We start from the raw sequence: 12638 nt of genomic DNA on the forward strand, positions 1-12638 counted from the left end.
AAGTGCAGTCAGCTGAGTTGTTATGGAACAGAAGTCCAGCTATGTTGATATCGACGGTCTGGATGAGTTGTTCGGGCTTCTTCCTGTTCGTCCACCAACTGATATCCTGCGACTGTGTTGTACAGAGTCCATAGTGGATGGGTTGCTGCTTGACAACTTTCATTCAGGATTCTTTCCCTCTTGCCCCCCCCTCCCACTTCTGATACCTCCACCGACCTCACCAGGCCAATCACCCTCCCTCCTTGTATGTACCGGACCCATGTAAACAAGTTCTGACTCACAGAAAATACTTCAGGAGATTTGGATGAGGAACACAGAATGATCTCCCCATCGACTCAAAGCCTTCCACTCATTTGTCCACATCCGGGTCTTCTGGCTGGGGATCCCCTGGGCTAAGTTCTGGGATAATGTGCTGGGGAAAGCCAGGAGAAGGGGCGCGCCCCAACGACCTGATGAGATACAACCACTTCCTGGTGGTTCGTCCAGACTCAACTCGCGGAGCTGAGACAGAATCCCACTGGCCATGAACACGAAAGAGCCGCACGATGATTAAGTTCTGCGGGAAACTGGCTGTTCTCGCTCAAGCGGCCCCTCTCCATTCTTACCTGGCGGGCTCAGCCTCAACGTGTTGGCAGTCCAATATCGAGAGCAGCCTCAGTGTATCCGGGTGGTTCAACACAGATCTTTAAAGAGGAAGAGGGCTGTACTGGACAGGTCCTTCTGATTCGTCCATCGAGTGTTCGGAGTTTCTGTGCTCTTCATGACCCCCCCCCCACGATTTGACATCTTTACTCTGGGTGTCAATCTGTTGGGCAAACGACACACTCGGAGGTCTATGCAGGAAAGGAAGATCTGCTGTAAATTTCTTCTACCAGAATGCTGTGGACAAGCCTTACGAGTCAAACGGATCCTGGCTTGGTCTGCGCTTCCTCCTGGGTTGTCATTTGCAGACCAATCAGACTTCCTACAAGGTCTGCTGTCACAGAAAGCTTGCAGACTAAGCTGGAAACAGTCATACATCAAGGGAACTCGGGGAGATCTCTCTCCAGAGAGAAGCTTAACTGTTCACTGTATGAATGAGCCTGAATGATGCTCACTTTAGTGACAGGATCCAACAACTACTGAGTTCAGGAACTCTATCCACAGATACACTCTTCTCCTGCTCAGTGTCAGCTCTGGTCTTCATTTTACTGTCTTTCGCACAATATCGGTGTGTTGACTTGAGGAGGTACTTCTGCGTTCGGGAGGTCTTCTGTGCTGCTGCCAGTGATCAAAGTTCCAGTAACTCTCTGTACGTTATTACAAAACAACATGATTAAAGTTAACCTTAATACCTACTGTAAGCAAGAACAGGAAATTACTTGTCTGCTTTTTCCCCTCACTTCTTCAGGCTGGTGCTTGTACCTATCAAATAGATGCTGTAGAAGCTCTGGCCTCAGTTCTCAGTAGCCGCCCTTAGCCTGCAAGTGGACCTGAGTTACAACGGCCTGCAGGATTTGGAGTGAGCTGCTGTCTGTTGACCTTAGAGTCATACTGTAAACGGAAGCTCTCAGGTTAAGATCTCAAATGATCTGATGCTCTGTACATAGAGTCCACAGTCTACACTTACTTTATCATGGCTGAAGTTGCTGTACGTGTCTATAAATAGTTCAATAACTTTTCTGTAAGTGTCTTGATTAAATAGAGTAACTGTAACTGGTAAATTCAATCTTCTTTGAGATTTGAATACATGTTAAAAAAACAAAAACATTTCAGAAACATTACGTTTGGTTATCTCAGAGTTTCCGTTCATCAGAAACTGAGCATTAAAGGACGAACCTCTTCATGTATAAAATAAATGTTTTACGTTTTTTTCTCAACATTGCTTCTCAGGCTAATGGCTGTAAGCTGTCATGGAAGCTGTAAAGTTCTCTCTCAGTTCTGAGTCCAGTCCTCTAGTCTGAGGGGAGTTGACATAGTAACACAGCCTGCAGATTCAGGAGTGTTTGCATCTCTTCACTGGCCTTCGAGAGTCACACTAGTGACCCAAAATTGCTCAGGTACGGTCATGTTACCAATGATATATTTCGAAGCATACTTTGGGTCGTGAGTGGCATTACCTTAGGTGTGTGGAGTACAAGGTGAAATCTTGTTCATCTACTTTATTCATTAATTTTTCTTCAGGCTGCATCGGCTGTAACCTGGTTAAATGAAAGCTGTAAAGCTCCTGGCCCTCACTTCTCAGAGCGTCCTCTAGTCTGAGAGTGCTGGACTGAGTGACAGATGGGGATTCAGAGTGAGCGCTGCTGTCTGTTGGACTTCGAGTTCCATCATGCACGCTGGAAACTACTCAGGCTAAGTTCGACTGATGATGCTTTTTTTGCACCAAATATTGTAACTGCCACATTTTATTTACTATTCACTTCTGTCGTTCAGATAATTGGCTATATTTGTGGTCCAACTTGGTTATAAAACCACTACAAGCTGTTTTAATACTGGTGCTTTTTACCTACATACAAAGAAACAAGGAAAGAAGAATTGTCTATTTCTATATAGTATTGTTATATACATTATTTTTAATACCTGCATGAATTGCTTGTAGGGGATTGAAGAACATAGGCAAAATTTTCCAATTAAATTTCAAAATATTATTAAACAGGCTGATTTTTTTTGTTTTCTGTCACTGATATTCTTCAACAGCGGCAGCTTACATCCATATAGTTACGCTAAAACAGAACCTGAGCTTTTCTCTGATGGAGATATGTTTTACTCATTATCCTAGTCCGACGGTAGTCAGGAGTTTGACTACATTAAATGGTTCAGTTAACCTCGGTTCAAAATTTGCCTGTGATGTATGGTGATAGATAGATAGTTATTTCCGTACTGAAAAGTGCCCTTTTCCAGGTTTGCAAAGCGACTTCTCAATTGCTCTGTGTAGACAACATCTGGCACAATCAGGTTAGGTGGGTGAGCGCTAGTTTGTTACCTAGGTCGATTTAGCCAGCTTTAACAATGGCACACGGTGGCTCGGTGGTTAAGCGCTGTCACCTCCCTCAGTGGTTTTCCATGTGTAGTTTGCACGTTCTCCCTGTTGCATGGTTTCTCAGGTGCTCCATCAAAACATATACGTTGGTAATTCTCAGTAGTGCCCTGCGGCACTGGCTCGATTCGTGCTGTCGTCCCTGGGAAACCGCCAGTGTTGGCCTCTGGTCCAGTACCTTTCTGTACTTAATGGGTCAATGCAGATATCAATGGTGACATAAATGGTAATTAAAGCTAAGAAAACAGTTCTGAAATACACAAGTCCCCTGGGTCTCCTAATGTAACCGAAAAGGGTGGGACGGGGATCCACTGTAGTCAGTCACACTCGACTTCTTCCAAATAACATTCATTCATAATACTATATATCAAGGCTATAGTGTATGCAATTTTTGTTTTTCGAAGTTTATGTGTGTGAAATGGCTTAACAAAAAAAATAGGTTAATACAATAACATTATCGTGGTCACCAACGGTGAGATTGGTTTTAGTCTTGACTCACTTGGTCTTGAATGGTGGACAGTGTTGGGGGGGATTGGGCAATGGTTTGTGTGGTTTCTTTTTTTTTGTTTTTTTCCTCTCACCCAGGTTCTGTATTATTGTAGTTATACTGTACCATATTCTGTGCAGAACTGTGTTCATTGTTTCCCCCTTATTGGGCATATTGTTGGAGGGTAAAAGATTGTGCACCTTAAAAACGTGAAATCACATTGTTCGTATGGAAGGATTTGTGCAATCTGAGAAACTGATTAATTCTCTGCTTCACTGGTATGGGTTGTTTCTTTTTACATTTGGGGGGGGGGGTGGCTTTGTTTTTTTTGGCTCTCGAAGGGGGTTGGCTGTTCTGTGTTTTTTGCCCAGGGTGTCGATTCAAGACTGTAGAGACCGCCAGGGCTGCTTATGATTTCCTTATGTGCTGACCGGTATCGTCTTTCCTCCTGGTTGTGGATGTTTGTCAGTCTGTCAGGTTGTCCCTGCCCCTCACAGAGAAGAGGGCTGTGCTCCTGCCCCCCTGGCCTCAGCGCTGAAGAATCCCCCAACACCCTCTCACCTGAGAGATCTGGGATCTGACGCTACATACATCACAGGAGACTCGAGGCGCACGGGTAAAGGGGCTGTCTGCTGGACTTGGACTGGAGGATCCACACTGGAGGCTGGACACTGTCAGGTAGGGAGAAAAGAAGTGCTGCCAGATACAGCCAATGTCTGGTACAGGTGCTAGACCTGAGAACTATTTTCTCAGTCATACTGTCAACTTGTGTTTTATAGATACATTTGGGTATGAGTAATTTGCACTACTGTACTGTAGTACAATACTGTGCAATCTATGGCCCATGTCGTAACTGCTGCTACTATTTGTTTTATCTGTGTCTGTGGGATTCTTACTGTTTTTCTCTTAGTAAATAGTGTTGTTATTTTTCCTACTACTGTTTTTTTCTCTATCCACTTTGCTGCTGTAACATTGGAATTTCCCCATTGTGGGACAAATAAAGGAATATCTATCTATCTAGTGCAGGAGAGGTCAAAAGCTATTTGCTTTTAAGAGGAACTGCCTTAGAAATTCAAATGAAAAAATCATTTATAGTACAGGTATTGGAAAAAAGCCAAACAAAAAAGTGTGTATAAAAACAATTTACTATCCATATTTCTTCAATTATCAAGGAGATTATGCTGTTTTGACTCCGTTAATCTCCTTCCAGGTTGGACCATATTGGAGTCCAGTGGTTGAAACCAGGGCTGAGGAAGTGTAAGTGTTTTTTAGTTTTATTTATGAAAGCAAACCTGAATATTTTCAACTATTTAGACAGAAACTCATCAAAGGCATGCCATCCCTTTAAACTCTTTTGGAAGATGATCAACTGCATTATGTCATTCTGGATCTTAAAGGACTAGTTTGTAGGTTTTAGTGGTATCTTGTGGTGAAGTTGTAGATTGTAACTGAAAACTGCTTGCATCTGTATTTGACAAGCTGGGAATGACAACAGGCTGTGAAGTGTGCAGGACGACACTGTTTGTCTGTTCTGGGCTACTGTACAAAACATGGTGGTTCAACATGGTGGACTCCATGGAAGGCGACCTGCCGCGTCTGTAGATAAAGATGGCATTTAATTAATTTTTATTTATGGTTTATTTGACAAGGACAGACACAGTAAACACAGACAGACTGAAAGTAGCTGTCCGAAGCAAGCGTCATAGAGTTTGTGCGGATGCCAATTCAGAAAACAAAAAAAAAAGACACACACAGTTCTTTGGAAATGTTAACATCGTCATGTAAACTATTAAAACGCATTTGCTGCGAGAACGATGACCACATGGCCCCACTGAGTATTACATTGAGTAACAACAACACCTCATCATCCATCCAAGCATGCGTTCACCATCTTCTCTTCCTCTTTATATTCACCACACTTTAGAGGAAAGCGTTTGCATGCTGGCCTGCAGTTGCAAAGTTACACCGCCACCTACTGGCCTGGCATGCATACTACAACGTTTTCACAAATCTGTGTGCACGAGGATCGTTTTCCCAACATGTTTGTGAATGCAGAACTTTTTGAAAACCTGTGTTTTTAACAAAAGTAACAAATTTTAAGTAATCAGTTCACAAGTTCTAGGACTTTGGTCCTAGAACTTGCTGTCTGAGCAAAATATATTTTACAGAATGGAACCATCCATTCTAAGTTGCTCTAGTAGGTCTGCTGGTGGATTTTAACAGGACATGTTTATTTTGAGCATTCCTTGGCCTCTGTTACAGATACTGCAGGTAGTTGCTGGGTTATTAACCTTAAAAATATTCTAATATCAGCTGATTTTGTACTGAACTAAACAGTTCAAACCATCAACAGACCGAACAGTCAGAGGCAGCGCTGTAACCTGACAGTGTTATGAATGGTAACTGCTACTGGTTTACATACTGAAATGCATTTGAATGGTCATGTGCTAACTTTGAAAAATGAACTACATAACCAGCGAATCAGCTAAGTGATTTGTAATTTCCACCTCTTCCTCTACTCTGTTTAGTTTCCTCTATATGTAGAAGAAATCTGTTAAAAAGCAAGACAGATAGCTCACCTGGTAGAGCTGGCGCCCCCTGTACCAAGGCTGAGTCCTTGCTGGAGTGGCCTAGGGTTCAAATCTGACCTGTTGCCCTTTGCTGCATGTCATTCCCTCCCATTCCCACAAGTGCAAACACAGCAAGTTAATTTACACTGTAATAAATGTCCGTAGATTTTACGTTGAAAAACTGTCAAACCATGACAGTAAAAGACCATAAACTCTCAGTAGGTAAATTAGTGAAACACTGGGATATCTCATGGCAAAACTTGAATTTATATGGAATAAAGTCATTTTTTTAATATTACAGACTGTAAATTGCACAGAAAACCACTGTCATATGATTTATATGGTAAATTAATATGTCAAAACTGTTTATATGGTAAAATATAGATTAAAACTTAACAATACTAATCCTTTAATCCTTTTACTGTAGTAGTAAAAAGAGCTCTACCGTAATTATTACGGTAAAGTTGTGGCAACCACAGCTGGTAGTTTTTTTACCATAAAAATAACGTGTTTTTTTACAGTGCCTTGTTCTCTCCATCAGATGCCTGTGAACTCACATTGGACCCAGACACAGCACACAGGAACCTGGTCCTGTTAGAGAAAGACATGGTGACAGTTGAGGAGGAGCAGCAGCAATATCCTGATCATTCAGAGAGGTTCCAGTCCTGGTACCAGTTGCTGTGTAGAAATGCTCTTAATGCTCGGTGTTACTGGGAGGTCAGCTGGAAAGGGCTGGTGTCTGTAGGAGTGGCTTACAAAAGAATCAAAAGGAGTGGATTCAGTGATGACAGCTGTATCGGAGGGAACGACAGCTCCTGGAGTCTGGACTGCTCTGATGGTGGTTACTCTGTCTGGCACAATAACAGAGTCAAAATCATACGCAAACCTGCCCCCTCCACTGTCTGGAACACAGTGGCAGTATATGTGGACTGGCCAGCTGGTACTGTGTCCTTCTATAAAGTCTCCCATGACACACTGAGCCACATCCACACCTTCCACTGCACCTTTACTCAACCCCTCTACCCGGCCTTTAGGATTCGGTCTGAGTTTACGTATGGGGTTGTCAGCTGGTTGTCTCTGTGACAGATGGATGAAGACGACTAGACACACACTCACACTGGTAACTGACAGCTGCTGACAATCTAACTCAGTGTGTACAGAACCACACGTCATCACACCCACACATGCACATAAGTAAAGTACAGAACACAACTATATCTTAAAAACTAATTTGACTATTTTCACTAAAGAGAAATGTATGTATGTGAAGAGAACATACATTTTTACATACCCACACCAGTAGTAGTTGTGGCTGGAGGACAACAGTTGCTTTCATTTTAAACTGAGCTATAATAGAATGTAAATATGTTATTTAATGGACATATGTCTCAGTTTTATTTTATGTTAAGGAATGGTCATCTATGAGGAATGATATACTCCACTGCTCCAAAAATCATCACATATAGTACAAGCTCAACATTGAAACATGTCACCCAGTGCAACAGTGTGGCTGATAAACAGTTTTTGTAATCGTTTTAGAAGAACAGTGGCACAGAGGGAGAGGATGCATCACATTGTTTTTAGATGCATTCATTGTTGATTTGACACACGTGAGATTTGTTGTTCAATAGGAAAAATACACAATATTGCAAGAATACTGCCAGAAGTTTGTATTGTTATAATGTGTAAGTAAATCTAATTAATTCCAATTCCACTAGTGTGTATACAGTTATATATGTGTTGCATGCAGTAATAAATGTCTCTCATTCATTTGCAACCTCTTGAATTATGCTCGCTGATTTTCCCATCATTTAAGCACAATGAAGCTCTGTGCAGAGAACTGAACACAATAAAGCAGCCAGTGAAGCGCTGCTTTATCACGACCGGCAGAGGGCGCTGAGCTGCAACTGAAAGAGTCAACTTTAGAAATACAGAAGAATCACTGAGCATTGACGAGAGTTAGTCGGATCAATACCAGAAGTACACTTTCTTTTAAGAATAAAAGCATTCCTTTTTAATAACAATTGTAAGTAATCAATATTCATAAATGGCTGCACTTAAAACCCTATAAAAGAGGGAACGTGACATAATGTTCAATAAGTGGGCAAAACGACTGACTGACACTAACAACAATTATTTTGTTATTATGCAATCACCTGTTTGTAACAATGTAACTAACTTAATAGAGAGAAACACTATGGGTAACGCTGAATTTACATGTTCTTACTTTTATCACAGTATAAAGTCTTTATTTTTTGATCTTTGCGAAAGTTACATGTCGATGTATCGTCAAGCCATCTCGCTTTACCTACCATGCTGACGATAATCTTTTATTTTGAAATATTTCACCGGAATAACGAGTTTATTATCGTAGCTAGCTTGACACGGCGGTCCGAGGTGAGTTTAGTGGGTTGTGGAATATTTGGTTGAAAAGAAGCGGTCGGGGTGGCAGTGAAAGTAATCTTGTTCTTGTATAGGTCTTCTAAAAAGCTTCCTAAACGCCAAATACGGCCGACGATGTAAACGGATGGGGCAGAAGAGGAACTACGACAACTGATGTGAAGTTAAAGTCAGGTCGGAACAAAAAGAAAGAGTCGAGCAGTGGATCCCGTGGCGTTCTTAATTCAACACCGTCGAAACTAAAGAATGTTTTTTCCACCAAGCTAGCTGTGTTTCAGTAAACGCTGTATGCTTCTTTGCTGCTTCCCGAGCGACCTAAAAACCATGCTGAAAAAAAGAAGTCAAATGTGTCCTCTGATATTTCATGGTAAGTGCTGCAACGAAGTCCCAAATGCTTTCTTTCTACAGCTCGCTTATCACGCCAAACTCCACTTGGAAACCTTTCTATTTAGAGTGCGCTTGTTAGAGGCTGATTTGTGTGTCTCGTAGAACAAAACACAGAAAGCGAAGTACATTTTGAACACATCATAAACGTATGGCGTTTTGAGGAGCACCGTTCAGTCCGCATACAACGTTATTTTGATGAAAATGATTCTTTTGTTATGCCAGAAACAACACACTTTCTCCACTAAACAGTGTTTAAGCTCTAGCGTTAACCAAATGTAAACGAAACTTAGAGATGCTTGGTAAGTTATAAGCATGCCGAATTTATCAGTATGTCTCTTTGACGCCTATAATCACACATAATTAAACGATGAGTAACATTGCGGATAAAAAAAGTTGGATCTTAAATTGATGTTTTTTTAAACGGAAGTAGCATGGCTGTTTGGTACGCAAGTTACCAAAGCTAGCTTGAGTGTTAGCATTAAACTATGTCAGGCAGTGGGTGTAATTAGAGTATCAGGTATTGTTTTTTTACGCAGATTAGCAACCAGACTTCCTTATTTTATGGGACGCAAGGGAAGGTCGGGTCACTACAGAAACAGATGAAATCCCCCTTTAAACAGTGTTAGAAATAACACCTTTCAAGTAGGTAACTGCAATCTACTGAATGTATATCTGCATCTGTAGCCCAACTTATTCGAAAGAGATTGTTGTCTTTACAATGGAATAGCAAAGGGATTTTGACACAATATATAAACTTTAAATGTGGACTAGGTATAAATTACAGCTGTTGCCTGACTAGAAACCATCACGTTTAATGTCTTTTATTTATTTATAGTAATTTATAATAATAATAATAATAATAAATTATTGCCCCCTACTCTCCTCTCTTGCCCTTCAACAACTCCATATCATTGTCCTTTTTAGGAGGTAATGGACAGCTACAGAACACCACCACTAAAACCTTCAGCACCTTGCTCAAAGACACTTTTGAGCATGTCCACAGAATGCTGGTGTAAGGTCCAGTATCCAACATTTAGGAGGATCTATTGTCAGAAATGAAATATAATATTCATAAAGTATGTTTTCATCAATGTATAATCACCTGAAAATTAGAATTGTGTGTTTTTGTTAACTTAGAAAGATCCGTTTACATCTACAGATGCTGCGGTCGCCTTCCATGTTGAATTGCCATATGTCTTATTAACCTGTATTTATGGTCATTAGGGCTGCGACTAACAAATATTCATTCATTCATTATTGACTGTTGATCATTTTCTTAATTTATAAATTAGTTGTTTGGTCCATAAAATGTGAAAAATGTCGATCACTGTTCGTCAAAGCCAAGGAAACGTCCACAAGCCAAAGATATTCAGTTAACTATAACAGAGGACTAAAGAAAGCAATAGATATTCATATTTTGGGCTGAGACCATTTTCCAAATGCAACTGACTCAAAACGATTAATCAGTTATTAAAATAGTTGATTAATTGACAAATAGTTGCAGCTCTAATAATCAGTTGCACAATTTTGTTGTTCGTACAGTGACATCTAATGTTTTTTTTCATTATTGATTCATCTCTTGATTATTTTTCTATCAATCATTTGGTGTATAAAATGCCATCATAATTTGGCTAGAGCCTACAGTGACAGATGTTTTGGGGTTTTGTCTGACCAACAGTCCAAAATCTAAATATTCCATCTACCATGATAAACAAAGAAAACTGAAAAATAAACAAAGTAGCAAAGCCTCACATTTGAGAAGTGGGAAATTTAGAATTGTTGACCAATAATTTCTGTCTGTCCATTAATAGATAAGTTCTATAATTGTTTCAGCATTAGTTGTTTTCCAACTGAAAGAAGAGATTTCATTATATTCTCAGTGTGGACAGAGAACTTTACAAAAACAAGCTGAAAAGTAAAACTAGAGCTGCATTGATGGTTAATCAAATAGTTGTCAACTATTAAATTAATTGCCAACTTATTTGTTAATCAACTAATCATTTTGAGTAATTTTTCAACTTTTCAAATGTGGATATTTCTGGTTTCTTTTGTCATCTATTACAGTAAATTGAGTATCTTTGGCTTTGGGAAACAGTGAACATTTTTCACTTTTTATGGACCAAACAACTAATTGATTAATCGAGAACATGGTGGACGGATTAATCGATAATGAAAATAATGGTTAGTTGTAGCCCTATGGGGAGGAGAGAGAGAACAACCACTCTGTTTGTCGAGGTGTCCCTGCAACCAGTACATATGCTCCAGTCTCATTGAACTCATTGATAAACTGCTGGCTCTGACTGATGACTTACCCAAATCAGACCAGTATGAACACTCCCCACATCAGTGCCTTTCTGTTGCTGGTGGGGCTCAATGAGGACTCCTGTCCTCCATTTTGTAACTAAACAGGGCCCTTTGTGGGGGACAGAAACCAGTATTGGAAACAGATTTGTGGGAGGTTTTATTTTGGGGGGCACAAGCAAGCGCAGTCTGGGCTCTCTGTTGTCGTATTTTGCACTTCATAATCTGCCACACATTTTCAATGGGAGATGGTTCTAAAGTGCAGGCAGAGGTCAGTTTAGTACGGTACTCTTTTACTACAAAGCCATACATGCAGAAAGTGGCGTGGCATACGTTTTGCTGAAAAAAACAGGGACATCTCTGATTATCCCTGATAATTGATTATTATTGTCCTTTTATTTAGATGCAAATGTTCAATTAAGCATCACATAAAAACTAAAATATGAATGTATAGCCCCTTGTAGTAGGAGTGGGCAGGCCTGTGTGTGTGTGCGCGCGTGTGTGTGTGCACGTGCGTGTGTGCAGAGCAGTGTGGAGTTGCTAGCGTGTGTGTAAGGGGAAGAGAAAGCAAGGTCAGCAGATTAAAGTGGCTGTGAGTAAATGCTTTCTTTGCATTGCATCCCTGCCCCATCTATTGTTCTCATATGAACTGTGTGACATTTGTGACAACGAAATAAACAAGCAAAATGTTAGACGTTCTCTATCATAACATGATATATATTAAACATGCTTCTAAATAATCTTCCCTCTTTCTGTGCAGGATTCCATGTGACGGTGTGAGGATGGGACAGGGTGGTGTTGGGACTGACTGCAGCCCTGGAGGCTGATGAACCTGCTCAATCGGCCAGTCAGGATGCACATAGCATCAGTGGGTGTCAGCAAGTTCTGCTTCCTGTTTTCCCTTGCATTCTGTGGCCTCTTGCTTCTGCTTATCCCTGCCCTGCAGCCCTCAGCACGCCAGGTAGACCTGCCTCAGCCCCGACCCCAAGTGAGACCTGCACAGGCAGCCTCGTCACACCATGTTCCAGCAGTGTCTGTCCATGCAGGAGAAACTGAATCTACCACGGGGCTCAATGGGAGCTCAGCAGGGCAAGAGAGATCTATTCAGACTGACGTTACCATGAATAATAACAATATTCTCAAGAGTGGGATGAAAAGAGGGGCTCTCCCTGGAGGAAAGGGTGGTGGACTGTCTGGGTCTAGGTCTCGGGACCTGTTAGACTTTAAGGACATTTTTATTGCAGTGAAGACTACCAGGAAGTACCACAAGTCCAGATTGGAGTTGCTGATTCAGACTTGGGTTTCCCAAGCTAAAGAACAGGTGAGGACAGCTGGACTTACTTGTTGGTTTATTTGGTGAACTAGTGGCTTCAACTAAATTCTCTGTTTTATATCATTTATATATATATATACACACACACACATATATGCGCATATATTTAGAGCTGGACTGTTTGTCAGACAAAACAAACAA

General features: G+C 40.9%; 2 protein-coding genes across 2 annotated transcripts in view; both read left to right on the forward strand.

Moving 5' to 3' along the window:
* Positions 1-8049, forward strand: part of LOC118334474 (E3 ubiquitin-protein ligase TRIM4-like) — a 14791-nt gene extending 6742 nt beyond the window's left edge. The window contains exons 7-9 of the mRNA XM_035670393.1: positions 4073-4184; positions 4717-4763; positions 6618-8049. Of these exons, the coding sequence (XP_035526286.1) occupies positions 4073-4184; positions 4717-4763; positions 6618-7159 (701 nt within the window). The 3' untranslated portion in view covers positions 7160-8049. The remainder of the gene's footprint in view (positions 1-4072; positions 4185-4716; positions 4764-6617) is intronic.
* Positions 8050-8456: 407 nt separating this feature from the next.
* The window catches only part of rfng (RFNG O-fucosylpeptide 3-beta-N-acetylglucosaminyltransferase), a 12546-nt gene continuing 8364 nt past the window's right edge, over positions 8457-12638 (forward strand). The window contains exons 1-2 of the mRNA XM_035663968.1: positions 8457-8843; positions 11925-12485. Of these exons, the coding sequence (XP_035519861.1) occupies positions 11991-12485 (495 nt within the window). The 5' untranslated portion in view covers positions 8457-8843; positions 11925-11990. The remainder of the gene's footprint in view (positions 8844-11924; positions 12486-12638) is intronic.

This window comes from Morone saxatilis, unplaced genomic scaffold, assembly GCF_004916995.1.
Source record: "Morone saxatilis isolate NCDOM2014 unplaced genomic scaffold, NCSU_SB_2.0 Contig1, whole genome shotgun sequence".
NCBI lineage: Eukaryota > Metazoa > Chordata > Actinopteri > Moronidae > Morone > Morone saxatilis.